This window comes from Populus alba, chromosome 16 (genome assembly GCF_005239225.2).
Source record: "Populus alba chromosome 16, ASM523922v2, whole genome shotgun sequence".
NCBI classification, from domain to species: Eukaryota; Viridiplantae; Streptophyta; class Magnoliopsida; order Malpighiales; family Salicaceae; genus Populus; species Populus alba.
This window is the reverse complement of record NC_133299.1, coordinates 4,607,337-4,622,327: the sequence shown is the minus strand read 5'-3', so window position 1 is coordinate 4,622,327 and position 14,991 is coordinate 4,607,337. Positions and strand designations below refer to the sequence as shown.

The 14,991-nt window shown below is 35.7% G+C and overlaps 3 protein-coding genes across 5 annotated transcripts; all 3 read right to left on the bottom strand.

Moving 5' to 3' along the window:
* Positions 1–322: 322 nt before the first annotated feature.
* Positions 323–4,022, bottom strand: LOC118052211 (transcription termination factor MTEF18, mitochondrial). Of its 2 annotated transcripts, XM_035063108.2 has the most exons (4): positions 3,811–4,021; positions 1,684–3,357; positions 1,371–1,444; positions 323–840 (listed from the first exon to the last, which is right to left on the bottom strand). In XM_035063108.2, exon 2 carries the CDS (start codon positions 3,284–3,286, stop codon positions 1,961–1,963), a length of 1,326 nt encoding a protein of 441 aa, XP_034918999.1. In that variant the 5' UTR covers positions 3,287–3,357; positions 3,811–4,021; the 3' UTR covers positions 323–840; positions 1,371–1,444; positions 1,684–1,960. The 2 variants fall into 2 exon arrangements, with proteins under 2 accessions (XP_034918999.1, XP_034918991.1); XM_035063100.2 differs by having other exon boundaries at positions 1,684–4,022.
* An 866-nt stretch (positions 4,023–4,888) lies between these two features.
* On the bottom strand, positions 4,889–8,844 carry LOC118052283 (UBP1-associated protein 2C). Its single transcript, XM_035063213.2, has 6 exons — positions 8,624–8,844; positions 7,573–7,693; positions 7,244–7,387; positions 6,439–6,635; positions 6,244–6,319; positions 4,889–5,439 (listed from the first exon to the last, which is right to left on the bottom strand). Exons 1-6 carry the CDS (start codon positions 8,758–8,760, stop codon positions 5,089–5,091), a joined length of 1,026 nt encoding a protein of 341 aa, XP_034919104.1. The 5' UTR covers positions 8,761–8,844; the 3' UTR covers positions 4,889–5,088.
* Positions 8,845–11,416: 2,572 nt separating this feature from the next.
* On the bottom strand, positions 11,417–13,387 carry LOC118052261 (uncharacterized). Of its 2 annotated transcripts, XM_035063188.2 has the most exons (6): positions 12,798–13,387; positions 12,512–12,686; positions 12,350–12,426; positions 12,230–12,269; positions 12,033–12,151; positions 11,418–11,869 (listed from the first exon to the last, which is right to left on the bottom strand). In XM_035063188.2, exons 1-6 carry the CDS (start codon positions 13,302–13,304, stop codon positions 11,774–11,776), a joined length of 1,014 nt encoding a protein of 337 aa, XP_034919079.1. In that variant the 5' UTR covers positions 13,305–13,387; the 3' UTR covers positions 11,418–11,773. The 2 variants fall into 2 exon arrangements, with proteins under 2 accessions (XP_034919071.1, XP_034919079.1); XM_035063180.2 differs by having other exon boundaries at positions 11,417–11,869; positions 12,512–13,387.
* Between the last annotated feature and the right edge of the window lie 1,604 nt (positions 13,388–14,991).

The window sequence follows — 14,991 nt, the reverse complement described above, 5'->3', positions numbered from 1 at the left end:
TATTTATTTTTGTTATTATATCATTAAATAAAAAACAAAATTTTAAAAAAACAAAATTTTTAAATTCAGTAAAGACCATGATTCGAGTTATAGGTTTGGTGAGTTAAAACTGCAAAATCCAAATCATTTTAATATATTATTGTCTCAATATAAAAAAAATATATATCATTTTTTTTTTTAAAACAGACTATATCTTTACTAATTCTTCATGTTTATTTTGAATCCACCAAGTAGACTCAAGCAACTCTTGTATGATCATCAATATCATCATTTTTATAACAACAGGTACAATTTTCTCATCTTGTTACTAACACGCAAAAACTTGAGAATACTATATATTTTACTGTCAACAATATTGTTCAGAAATAAACAGGTCCCGTTTAGAAAGCATAAAGACACATTGCAATGGGAAAATTCATTTTGTTGCCTAAAATTACCCGTTAATAATTCTAATGCATTGAGAGGGTAAAATGGAAAGGAAAAAAGAATACATCAAGAATCGAAATTTCGGTTTCTTAGCCATTCTAAGGTTCCCAGGACTTACTATGTCATCAAATCATCACAACTCTACTTGATGACATTAACCACTGCATTGGGGAAGCACGAGTTCTCTTCATTTTAAGATCGCGTAAAATGCAGAGCTGCTGCTACTGGAGGGCTTGGATTAGAAAGATTAGGATGTGATGCAAATTTCTGAGGATAAGGGCACTACATGGGTGACGCTGTCAGCAGATGCTTGACCTGCTGCATCCATCCAGCTGCTGCAGTGGATGCAGATAACTGCGTTTCTCTAGATTTGCTCTTGGGGGTATAGGAACGCTTCACAATAATAGTTCATTCCTGCAACCAAAACAACAAAAAAGGTTTCTCTTTATGAAGGTAGCAGTAAATTAAGATCGACAAGGAATCTGATGTTGATCATTTGGGTAGCATGTGCGTAATTCGCAACTCATTTATAAAACATGACATTCAAGATACATCTATTGTTTAGACCTTGAGAGCCTCTAAATATAGTTGGTAGATATTGCATTATCAATAAGAATAAAAGAAGAATCCTTTCACTCCTTATAGACTTCATTCTGCAAGTATAATGTTCTTATTATCATACTTGACCTTTCTTCTATGGCTTGCTGCATTTGAAATGGAGAAAGATTGTGTATTCCAATATAACCTTTTGTTGATGCCTTGAATTTAAGTATAGTACAAAAGCATTTGTGCAAAAAAGGCAAAACGAAAATAAAAAAAATCAGTAGTTCATGTTGATTGAGGAATTCCCTTTTCTAAAGAATCATCATTATAGAACAACAAAAAAGGAAATGGCACACTGTTAGGACCAGTTGACGAATTATTATCAGATTTACTCCAAGCACCTTGTGCATCTCATCTGTGGCCTTCTTTGCAGCTTCCACTGTCTTGCATTGTAACAAAAGCACAAAACCAAACTCTGCATGCAAAAAGGGAAAATAAGGTAATGACATCATGAACAAAAAATTCACAGTTGAATAAATAGGCATAAATGCTGTCTCCTCGTTTTATAAAAACACTGTTAAATATGTGTGCATTGTTTACAGTTAAGCACAGTATTCAAGACAAAACCCAAATTAAAACCACCCCACCAAATACACAACCAGCTTCAAGATTCCACTGCAAACAGCTCATTGTTTATGAAGGTAGTATGACTACCTGCCATTCCCAGAGGTGTGGCTGGTCAAAGTAGAAGGGGTCTTTCTCCATGGCAGCGGGTACATAGGAAATTTGAGATTGTGCAGGATAAGTAGAAGGTGCTCCAGGAGAACTCAGGAGAGAAAAAGGGTGTATTGTCTTCAATATAAGATGTCTGAATACAACAACATCAATAAAAATTTCCGGCTTGTAAGAATAAAAGAATCAAACATCTTCAGACTAGCCAATTAACAGAGGCAGAAGCATGGAAATACAAGTTATGTGCAGCAGATAGCTTCTATGCAGAACAAATTTCTTTCTTTAAATCCTCCCAAATTTCTGGGCCTCTAGGATGACGATCTACATACTGACTAAGGAACACATTATCTGTGCAGCCAACTATAGTGCTGAAGGAAAGCATAGGATTAACTTTTCCCTGCTCTTTGAGCCAATTATACATTGTTAACCTAAGCTTAGCTCTTTGCATTGTGTAAGAGAGATAGGAAGGAAATCTGACCAAAGATGATATGGGAAAACCCAAATCATTTATGAGAAAATCAATCTTCATTTCAATAACTTCCTTTTTCTGATTAAGAATTTGAGGGGATACTTTTATCATTTCACAAACATCCTTTCTATCCAAACCAGCTATCACAAGACAATCAAATCTCTCTTGAAGCTCTGCTCCTCTGCCCCGGAAAACCTTAAGTGCTCTTTTCATTTCATCTGAGTTCTCTACAAATCCCAAGTCTAAGAAGAACTTAGTCTTCAGCATTTGAGATCTTAGTTCCTCACCCGAGTCTGGTAACCATTCAATTTTTGATCCCTTCACCCATTTCTTCATAATTTCTGGATTCTCCTGGATGACTTCACAAATTCGCTTCTTCCCAGCATTCAGACGAGAAAGCAAACTGTTGGTTTTCTTCAACGTAAATGAACCTATAAATATAGGGTGAGAACGAAAAAGCTTCCCAATCTCATATGCCTCCATATTGATCTCATTCAAGAACAGAAAGCAATGCCTCAAATTTGAGGCAAATTTCTCAACCTGTACTTTGGGAAACTGCAGAAACAAGGAACATATCTGGTTCATCGTGGATCCAAATTTAAGCAGGAACCCAATTAGCAAAAGAGCCCTATCCACTGAATCCTCACGCAGAATCCATGGCTTCTGGCTTATCAGCTCACTTAACTGCTCATCATTGTAACCTGCCTTGCCAAATAAGTTTAGAAGTGAAAGCAACTGGCTCCAGTTGTAAGTGCTCTTATCCGACAAAAGCTTCTCAATTCTACGGTACTCAAGTCCCCCTTTCCTCAATAACTCCAATATCTTGATAAAGTCAATGTTCGCATCTCCAATCAAAAGATCAGGGCTACGGACAACCACCTTGGCTATAAAAGAAGAGCTAAGCCCCAGCTTCTCATAAGCTTTGAGTTTCAATGCCAGGACCCCATAATCATATCGAAAAACTTCTGTTGCTTCCTTATAAATCTTTCCCATCTTATTTCTCGCAATCCCATAATTACACATCACATGATAATTCTCAAGCAGCAAATCATCATCACTCAAATACATCAGATCACGTGGAAGAAGAGAACCATACTCTTGAGGTTTTAAACCCATACTCTCAAAGAAAATCTCAAATTCATTAATCGGGTGGTAACGCAAGTAACGGGCAATGGACCGCCTAATATCTGCATCAATATTAACCTTCTTTAGTAGGTTTTTAACAAAAACAGGTGAGTATTTGCTCATATGCTCTGCATCCAAAAACTGAAAACTTCTAGTGGAGTGCAAATACTCCAGTAGTGCAGTTGAAGCCTGGGCTTCCCTTCTAGCTGCATCAGAGATTTTGCTAATGCTTTGATCATTACCTATCAAATTTCTATCCAAATTCTCAGTTTGAACCATTGTTTTTGTCCCATAGAATCTAGGGTTTTCTACAATGTAGCACAAAGAACCCACTTGCCATATTGGGTTTCTGCATCTACCAACAAAATTGGGAGAAACATTTTTCAGGATTTGGAGTTTGTGCAAATGGTTCATGGCTAACTTGAAAGAAATAACGTCTAGAGCTTGATAGAGATTCAACAAATAAGCACAACAGAAGTTCCAATGACTACAATAGTTTTTGTAGACTTTCTTACCTTGTTAGAATGGTGGGTTTTTTGAGTTCAGTTACTGACAAGTGAAACTTGCAGATTCAGGTGCAAGGTTTCTTGTCTTTCGATAGGTTCGGTTGGAGCCAAGTATGGAGCTCTGGTTGCTGAGCGGCCAGTGCAAGAGAGTAAACAGTGTGTCCATGAATCCAATGTCAAAAGCATTCTTAGTTAATTGCAAGAGGTACCCTCCAATGTTTTCTAAATTATTTCTTACACCCAAACATATTCTGAGATTGTAGTATCATATCGAGACCTTTTCTTCGAGATTAGACCTGTTCATGGGCTACCCGGTCAGCCTGTCCTGATCCGAGCATAACGGGCGGGCCTGGGCAGGGATTTGTGACCCATGGGCTCCGCCCGACCTCTAGCCAAGCCGGTCTCGGGGCTGTCAGTTTTTGAACCAGGTGGTGATTGCACCAGGTCACATAAAAAGAATAAATAAATAAACCTGACCCTACTTTTCCTAAATTTCTTCCTTCAGGCTTCAGCTACTCCTGCGAGGCAGAGCTGCTGCCGCATGTTAATTAAAAAAACAATTTTTTTTCTATGTTTTTTAAAAATTTCAATGAGCTGTATTGGTGTTAAAAAAATATTAACAAATTTTATGTTTTTAAAATATTAATAAATTTTCAAACAAAAAATACAATTAACCACACTGTTCTCTTCACTGCTTTGCTTCCACGTTCCACGAGTCCACAACGTATCTCACTTAAGATAACATCCGTGCTTGAAGATATCGCACTTAATGTGTCAATTATTTACATTCAGAATAAGTGAATTCATGAATTCTTTAATGAGGATGCAATTGGGGGAGAAATTAGTTCAGACACCAAATTGAAAATTACTGCATTCAGTGGGGGCCGATATGAGTTCCCAAGAAGAAAAACAACATGCGCAGTAGAGGTTTTTAGTCAAGTTAATCAAGTTTGTAGAAGCCTCCCTCTTGGTTCTCAACTTCCAGTGAGAGACACCATAAGTGGCATCTGTCTCCTGGAGATGCCTGTCCCCTCCAATCTAATATTAGAGAGCTAGTGACTAATGAAGTATAATGAGTCCTTGGAAATGGCGGGGGAAAAGGGAGAAATAAAAATAAAAATAAAAATAAAAATCATCTAGTATCAAAATTTCACTTTTGCTTGCCTTTCTGAGCCTCTCAACAACTACTGTCTCATAGAGCCATCCAGAGCTCCACTTAACAACATAAAAAGTACCACATTAGGGAGGCATAGGCCTTAGTAGCACTGAAATTGCGTTGAGAATAGGTCACTGTTTAGGGTAGTAATAGGGGGCGTATCCACCCATTCCGACAGGTGGTGTTGGTGAATGCCCTAATGGTTCTTTCTTCGATGGAACTGGTGCATAGGAAATCCGAGACTGTGTTGGGTATGGAGCAGGTGCAACTGGAGGATTAGGGTATGAAGAAGCTGGATATGGTGCTACAGTTTGAGGATAAGCATAACCAGCAGGGGCACCACCGCCGGCGGGTGCTTTACCTGGCTGTGCATATCCACCTGCTCCCATTGGTACTTGTAGGGGAACCATGGGTGCTGGTAAATGCGTTTGTACTGTTTTGCTCCTGTGGGTATCAGCAAGCTTCACAATGATTGTTCTTCCCTGCAGCCAACCAAATAAAAAGACGTTAGTTTGATAACATAGAATTTGATCAACCGAGAGATCAAAATTTGTCACTTATGTAGCATGTGCTCCTTTCCAGATAGGAACACATAAAGAGACCTGCATCTAGGACAAGCACTTTACAACCCGCTTTGACAAAAACAAGACACTTAAAAGAGATCTCTTGCTTAGAAATTTGAAGCTCCTGATAAATACCAGAATCAATTAATAAGAACAGAAGTAGAGTCCCATTCTATGTTGAGTGGACACCACCAAAATTTATAGCAGGAGGGAAAAATCGAATGGCCTTGAAGACCTTGTATGTGTATATATATATAATGAAGGAGGAACACCAATTGCTGCCTAAAATGCAGTAGGAAAGTTAATCTATAACATGTCCTGGTCTAAAACTTAAATCAATTTAACAGAGACTTATTCCAAACTACTTGGGGTAGGCTCATAACTCCAATGTTTCAGCAAACACAACCACTGTGTTTTAGAGAATCTTACTCCTTGTTGGACATTACAACAAGCATCAAGTTCGTTTTCTTTCCTTTTCCTGGGAGAAGCAAACATCACTTATAACCCATCTTCATTGTATGGCATTTTGATATAAACAAAAACAACTCATGAATAAGGAATTAGAGAGCAAACTTGACAAACACATTCCAGCAGCCACACAATGAAAATAAAAAATCACAATTTTATGATGTTTAAGAACTTTCCTCCTCTAAAGATTCATGTATTAGAACAATAAATAAGGTCGCTATTATGACCACCTCTAGGGAATTATCGTTAACTTACCCCAAACAACTTGTGTGGATCATCTATGGCCTTCTTTGCAGCCTCCACTGTCTTGTATGTAACAAAACCAAACCCACTGTATATGAAAGGGAAAAGAAAACAACCTTCAACAGTTAGATGAAGACTTAGGCACTGGGAAAAAGTTAAAAATAGCAAATATCTCTTGATGAACAGAGAAAGAAAATGGCATTTTACCGTGATTCATTAGTATCTTTGTCATATGCAACTGAGCCTTCCTCAATATCCCCATATCTTCCAAAAAAATTAAGCAGCATCTCACTTGAGATCTCTGGCGACAAACCCCCAACGTAGAGTTTCCTCTGGGCTAGATCAGGTGTAGTGCTTGCACCAGTTAATCCCTCACAAGCTAGATTGCAGACAGCCATCCGACTCTGGAATCAGAACACAGATAACCAATTATAAAAATCTTAAGATTAAGAAAATGTGTGAAAACAGCACAAATGTGTAACTAGAGAAGTTACAAGGAGTCTGGGACTTTCTTGCTTAGCTGAGAAAAAGCCTTGGCATCAAAAATCAATATCCTAGCTACCTACAGAGTGTAATGACAGCCATGCGATAACAAACACTACCTCTGCTTCATACTTAAAGGACATCTTAGAAGAGCAACATTTTGGGTGAACTTAACCAGTCACAGATCTAAACAATGATTTCTAAAATTTCACCTCAAGTATGGTTGTTTATAACATTTGACCATATTATATACTAAAAAACAACAGGATAATTCGCAGTTCATTAAATTTCCCGAGTTAGATTTTCTCAAAGCAGATCGATGTGCTAATGAAGCTCTGTATGACATGAGTGTTAAGTTCATAATTCTGTTCTTTTAATCATGTCATATTTCATCTTCCATAACCCAATTATACTTATTACTTGGAATCTATGCCCTTACAAACAGATCACCCATGCAGGCAGGACAGGATTGTGCACAGAAAGAAACACACAAATCATGCATGCAAGAACTTAAAAACAACCAACTTACATCAATCAATCTGCTGGGTGCTCCTAGTGCACTTTGTGCTGATTCCATATGCTTGTATGTAATGAAACCATAGCCACGTGACTTTCCAGTCGCTTTGTCATAGATCACAGCTCCTTCTTCTATCTCGCCATGCATTTGAAATGCCTGGAACAATAGCATACAGCACTTAGACACGAGAAAGATTTAGAATAGTAAGCAAAACATCAAAGAGAAGAGCGTGTAAAAGAGTATTTTCCATGTGAAAAAACTCAAGGCAAAACTTGTATCATGTGGGACAATCATCACCATGGCACACAAAAATGACACTCAGCAACCAGCAATGCACTCACAGCACACAAGGTTTCTGAAGTGGTGTTCCAGGCCAAGCCACGGACAAAAAGCTTTCGATGGACAGGATCTGCACTGGCAAGACCTTTAATTTCTTCTGCAATTGAAGGATATTGGGACCCTCTTTATGCCTCAACATGCAAGCAAACACACATGCACAGTGTCAATCACACAGCATACAGATGAAGAACCACCCACAAACCCCCAATCAGCATGACAAGTGGAACATTCCCACAAAGGCACTGATATATTCAGTGCATGCAAACTCACGCGCGCGCACAAACAAGCAGAGAACAAAGAAGCAACAAATATGGGTTCCAGAGCTGTTTTCTTCATAGAAAGTTGTAGCATCTAAAGAGCTTCTAAACGTGTTTACATGAATTTACAGTATTTAAAACATCAGGGATATAGAAATCTAAAGATCCAAAATTAATTTTTCCAAAGAAAACAATCATAGAAAATGTAAATGCATGTTAAGAATTCACCGCGATGAAAAATCTCAACTATTCATTTGAACCATGAACCATCAGAGGATATAAAAAAAAAAGATCCAAAATTTATAACTTATGAAAAGAAACAACAGTACAGCTTCTAAATGCATCTACTAGAATGCACTACAATGTACAAAGCTCAAACTTCTAATAAAAAGACAAAGGGTATTATTAATTAAACACACAAATAAAAAATCTCTAAAGGAAAACAACAATCCAGTGGCTTTCTCTATCAAGAACCAATCTAAAATTAACGTGGCACTGTTTATTTGCCTAAAACAGAACAAGGCTAAAAAATTCTCAATCTAACACAGACTACAATTACTACCAACCCTGTAGAAAGAAGACTCAACTTTTAGTCTTAGATTAATTGCAAAAAGTACATCAATATAAACTAAAATCCCACTATTCATTCTTCACAAAACAGACCCATATATATGTTAAATATCCGGCAACCGAAGAGAAACACAATAGAATCCAAAAAAAATGAAAAAACCCAGAAAAGAAAACCCAATAAACCATTAAAAGAAAAGGAAAGAGGGAGAGAAAGGGAGGGGCGTACAGTCTAGAAAGAAGATCTACAAGCTGGGATTTATTAAGAGGGTCAAGTAGTGAACGAAGGTAATCTTGTGTGGTTGATGTTTCGCCAGAACCATTGTTACTTCCCTCGTCCATCTTTCTCTTCTTCATGTCTTCCATTTTTGTTTTGTTTTGTTTTGTCTCTTTGGGAATGTGAAGTGAAACCTGGCGTTGGAGATTTTTAACAAATTATTGTTTAATTTATGTTGTCCGGTGTGTTCCTGCCTTTATTTTACCACTCTAACAAATAAAGTATATTCGACTCTTTTCTTTGTATATAAAAATAGTAAAAGCTTTTACTTTTAGAACCATTATTTTGGTTATTGTCTTGTGATCGAGAGTGTTTAATATTTTTTTATTTATTTTAAACGTATATAATTTTATTTATTTTTATGTTTTTATTTATACTTTTCTAATTATATATACACACACATATACATATTTATGTTTTTATTATCTTGAAGGACGAGCTTAGTATTATGAATAAATGGAGATAAGATTTTTCAAAACATCTTCTGAATTCAAATCCAAAATAAAAAAATATGGAGCAAACTCTTTTAGAATTTATTTTATTTTGGTAACAATTTCATTCATTTTAGAGTGAAATAGCTAGGTGGTCCACGTTAGTCACACGCTTACCTTTAACTTTTTTAAAAATTTAAAAATAAAATTTAAATTTATTTAGATCCTGTCAGACTAAATCCCAAATATATTTAGGTTCTGTTGCCGCCAGGATCCAAGGTTATTTTGGGTCATGCCTAACCTGACTCAAATTTAACCTTGAGTTAACCTTGGTCAGGCTGTGCAGAATCCAAGGTTATTTTGGTCGTGTATGTGGCAGAATCTAAGTTTATTTTTGGAACTTGTAACTAATAATTTGTAAATGAAAGTAAATGTAAAATTAATGTAATTTGATAAAATTATTATTATAAAAAATTAGTAAATGATGTAACATTTTCTTTCAAATTGATCAATTATTTTATTAATAATATTAATTACAATAAAATATACTCTTATAAATTTTGCTGAAAGTAATAATATTGACAATACAAATCATAATATTTTTAGTATTAATATTATTAATTATTATCAAAATAATATTATTTATAACTCCAAAAATAATAATATTTTTATATTAATATTATTAATTATACTAAAAAAATATAATAATAATTTTAATTATACCAAAAAAATAATATTAAGAGAACAAATAATAATAGTTTTGAGATCAACACTATTAATGAGACTAAAATAATAATAATATTTTTAACACCAATACTATCAATTATATGAAAAACATATATTAAGAAAAAATATAATAATTATTTTATTATTAATTATACAAAAAAAATAATATCAACAAAACAAACAATAATATTTTTACTATTAATACTCTAAAATTAATTATACTAAAAAATGAATAACAAAAAAAACTAATAATAATATTTTTAATACAAATACTTGTAATTACACTAAAATTATAGGCCGTCCAAGCACCACGTGGTATTGGGCTACATCCTATAGGAAGCAGACTAAGCACCGAGTGGCGTTATACTACCAGCCTAAGGTGGTGCAGACAAAGCGTCATGTGGTGCTTGGTCTGTTCGCGGTCAGGACACAATGCTATTTTGGATCTTGCCCTACCAGGTCCAAGGTTAGCCTTAGATCATGCTTGGTAGTGCTACAGCCAAAGCGCCACTTGGCGCTTGGACTGTAGCTCATAGCAAGTAGGCTAAGTGCCACGTGGCGTTTGGGTTGCCTGCCTTTAGAAGGGAACCCATGCACCACGTGTCCCAACATGGTTTTTTTTCATAGTAATAACAGTTTTTTAAAATTTATTAATGATGATAATAATATTTATATTCTTATAAATTTTAATGAAAATAATAATATTTATAATACAAATAATAATATTTTTAGTAGCAATAATATCAGTTATTATAAAAATAATATTATTTATAAAACCAAATATAATAATATTTTAGAGACTAATACTATTAATTATACTAAAATAATAATAATAATTTTCATACTAATACTATCAATTAACTAAAAAAAACTAAAAATATAAACAGCTCAAGCGCCATGTGGTGCTTGGCCTGCACCCAATAGGAAGCAGACTAAACACCAGGTGGCGTTGTGTTTGTCCAGCCCCAAGTAGGCAGCCCAAGCACCACATTTGCGCAGCCCTAAGGGACGCGCTTCCAGCATAACACTTGGGGGCTTGTAGGCTGCAGTCTCCCCACATGCCCCCACCAATAATACAATCCACAATAAAAGCACTCATAGTGCATAATATACACGCCACAATGCAATATAGTAAATTCACTCACAGTGGACAATATCCCGCGTTATAGTGAAACACTGATCCTTTTTAGTTATAATTAATTTCATTTATTTTCACTGTATAAGTTGTTAAGAATCATGGATAAATTCAAAGTCTATTTATTTTTATATTTTAAAAGCATTAAAAAAAATAATTTTTTTCTTTACTTTAAATTAATATTTTTTTGGTATTTTAAAATCATTTTAATATACTGATGTCAAAAATAATTTTTTAAAAATAAAAAAAATATTATTTTAATACATTTCAAATAAAAATTACTTTAAAAAATAATTATTATTAAACTCGAAACTAACCCTCGATTCCAATTAAAAGTTTTGTTATATATATATATAGACAGTTGTTTTGCAGTCAGTTCTTGCATTTTGCATCCCATGATTCAGTAAACAGCACATTGACTGCAAAACAGGAATTTAAACTCCAAACTGCAACGTAAGAAGATCACTGTATTGTCAAGACTCAAGTTCAAAATTCAATCTCTTACGACAAGAAGCAAGGCATATATACATTCCCTCTTTTCTGATAGCTGTTCTAGTATAGAATTGGAAGTTTACTGAATCTCACTTCTCATAACTGATATATGTAAAAGCAGACCAAATAAGGCTTGCTTTCCATTAAACAAGTGTTAATCCTTGCAGATGGCGAGTCTTTTTGGAATTTTATTGCTGCACATATACAAACTTGATTAAACCGAACTAGAATGAGAAGCCGGTATTCCGCGGTTGAAATTCTAACATCTTCATGGTAGATTAATGGATGCTGCAATTCGCAGGCTTTTCAGCCTCAAGTTTAGGGTAGCCTTTTGCTTGTTCTCTGTTGTTGCTCCAGCATTAGCTCCAGCTGCCTCCCAACTTTCTCATTTTGCAGCAGAATATTTCGCTGAATCTGTTCCAAATGGGTAAAATACATGAAATGGGAATCCTCTCAACCGAAAAAGAGCTCGATCACTTTTCCGTAGGCATATGAAGCATTACTTCTGTCCAGTTTTAAGCTCATAACAACTGGTTTGCTAGGTATATATTTCAAGATTTCAAGGCATAAGGCATACCTCTAACTGTTCGTGAAGATGCTTCTCAATATCTAGCTGCAGTTGCTGTGCCTCCTTGATTCCCATGCTAATTCTAGAAGAGAAGACAAGTTGGGGTATGTCGTTGATTGTAGGTTTTTCTGCAGAAAACCACTATTGATGTGAAAATTACAAGGAGATTGCCTTCAAAAGTACTTCAACATGCAACAGAGATTTACCTTGTTTACATTCTGACAAGCACTTGTCAGATCGATATTTCTGCAAAACAAATTTATGAAAAAGGATGATAAATAGAAATAAGCTTAGGTGGAACCAAAACACAACCTGATCTTGAGTACCTGCAAGTGACTTTTGACCTGAACGATGGTCAATCCTTTTGTTTCCATCATCTTCAGTATGGCCTTTGGTTTTGCTTCTATTATTATTTGATCAATCAATGGAGACAATCAATAAAAGGTAGTCCTTTAACAATTGAGCAAAGCTCATACCAATTTACTTACTCGCAGCACCACCAAGGCTATTGACACACTTGACAAACTTCTCATGAAGACCTTGAGTCCATGTAATTCGTTTTTTACTCGAGAAAATTGGTCCAGAAGATCCTGAACCGCTGGAAGTAGAGGAACCATCCCCCAAATGTCTTGTAGATGATTCCAGTTGTTGAGACTTGAGAAGCTTATACCAGATTTGGATAGGAAGTTGAAATAAACACATTTGATACAAAAGAAAACCAGACATGATGTATGCACACGAGAACATCAGAATAAAGTTAAGTAGAGAACTTACTTCGGGATCATTCTGTCTATCAGAAGTAGGCTGAAGGGGCCTTCCAATCAAGGTTGCATTGTCTCCTAGTAATTGGACTCGCTCAAGTGAAAGGGATGTACTTCCCCGCAAATTAATGGAAGGAAGATTTTTTTGAGTCTTTTCACAATATTTATGGTGTTGGTTGCTAGATAAATAAGGTCTCAGAACTGTTTGCCAACTGGATTCATCGAAAATGTTGCCCCTGGATGATTGATATGATGACATCTTTGCATCATTAGGCCCAGGAACCTGTGAGCTTGAAGGGAAAGTAGCAATTTCATAATCATCATCTTGCTGAAGATCGAACAAGCATTCACTTATGCAAAAAGCCGGAGCTAGCTGATCGAACTGACTTGGAATGATGTTAGTTGATGTTGCAGTCTCTAGATCTTGCCTTTGAGATACTTCCCCCATGCTTGATGGTGGCAAGCAAGGTCTCACATTCCAATTATGTTTTGTCGTATGATTGGAAGGCTCAGTAAGCATTCTATGAAGTTGAGAATTTCACTCTTGATAATATTGCTCTTTCAAAGCAGATAATCCCCCCCCTCCACTCTCTCTCTCTCTCTCTCTCTATATATATATATATATATTTTGTTCTTTTATATATGTTAACTAGCTCTTAAGAGCTCATCAATTTTCATTTTCCTAGTACACTGCTGATAATACATGTGTACCAGCAGAGGATGTGATGAATATGCAGGCATCCTTTTATCTTTTTAGAAGAACAAAATATCACTTCCAAGTGGTAGGGTTTTGATGAGATTCCACCTAAATGACAACATCTGCTATAAATTTTAATGACACGCCTTTCTGATGGTAATTTTCCAATAAATTATCCAAAATAATCGGGCATTTAGTCAACTTCTTAGCAGTTCATAAACCAATTTGGTTAGGATTAGGACAATTGTACATGTTAAATCTATTACCAAAGCAAGTAGTACTTATTGTACAGATTTAAGCAATGGAATGATAGTACACAATTACAGTACAAGTTCTAGCCATGGATTAATCATTGATAGGACATCAGCGCTAGCTCGCATGCAAGTGCACACCAGGATGTCCTCCTGAGTGGCAGCAATGCAAGAACTATGACTTCATTTTCTGTTTCTCACCAAAAAGATACCATCTTGCATATAGATTTTTTATTTGACTAATAATCATTATCACGCAACTCGAACTAGCCAAACAGGTCAATTGGGACCTGATCCAAGCCAGGTTTCATTAAAAATAAAGAGAAATTGACCCGTTATTAAAGAGGATGCAAACTATTATGATTGTTTTTATTATAAAACACACACTTGTCTGTGACTCTGTATCTTTATACAACTTAAGAGCATAAGTTTAGACAATCAAAGATATATAACAAAAAGAAAATTGATCCTAAAATCATGAAATACACAAGATCTGGTATTGACATAAATGGTGACAATTAGATTGGAGGTGACATTGCCGTGATTGTTGTGATTTCTTTAGTTTCCTTAATATGCCCCCATAAGAACGAGCTACCATCAGCTAGCCCGATCTTGTCTCGTAGAAATTCCGTTCGTTGTCTAAAAAGCGGCTTGGTGAGTAAATTAGCAAGCTGGTTATTAGTGTGAACATGGCGAACATGAAGAAGCTTTTTTTCAACCAAATCTCGCACAAAGTGAAGGTCTATTTGAATGTGCTTCATTCTTGAGTGCTGGATAGGATTACAGCTTAACTAAGTGGCTCCCAAATTATCACAGAAAAATGTAGTTGAGTGTAGTAAGGAAAACTTCATTTCATGAAGTAGGGAGAGTAGCCATATGGACTCAGTTGTAGCTGTGGCTAAAGCTCTGTATTCATCTTTGGTGGATGACTGAGCAATGGTATGTTGCTTTTTTGAGCTCTATGAGATAGGTGTGGGACCAAAGAAGATAATATAAGCTGAAGTTAATTTTCTATCATCCAAGCTACCAGCCCAATCAACATCCGAGAAACATGTCAATGCTGGGTTTGATGTGTTCCTAATATTGCCATGAAATATAGTGTTTTTTAGATAATGCAGCAATCGTTTAGTGGCGGTCCAATGAATCTGTGCTAGACGATGCATAAATTGTGAAGTTTATTGATTACAAAACTGATATCAGGACAAGTTAAGGTGAGGTATTGCAATGCACCAATCACTCGTTGATATTCTGTGGGATCA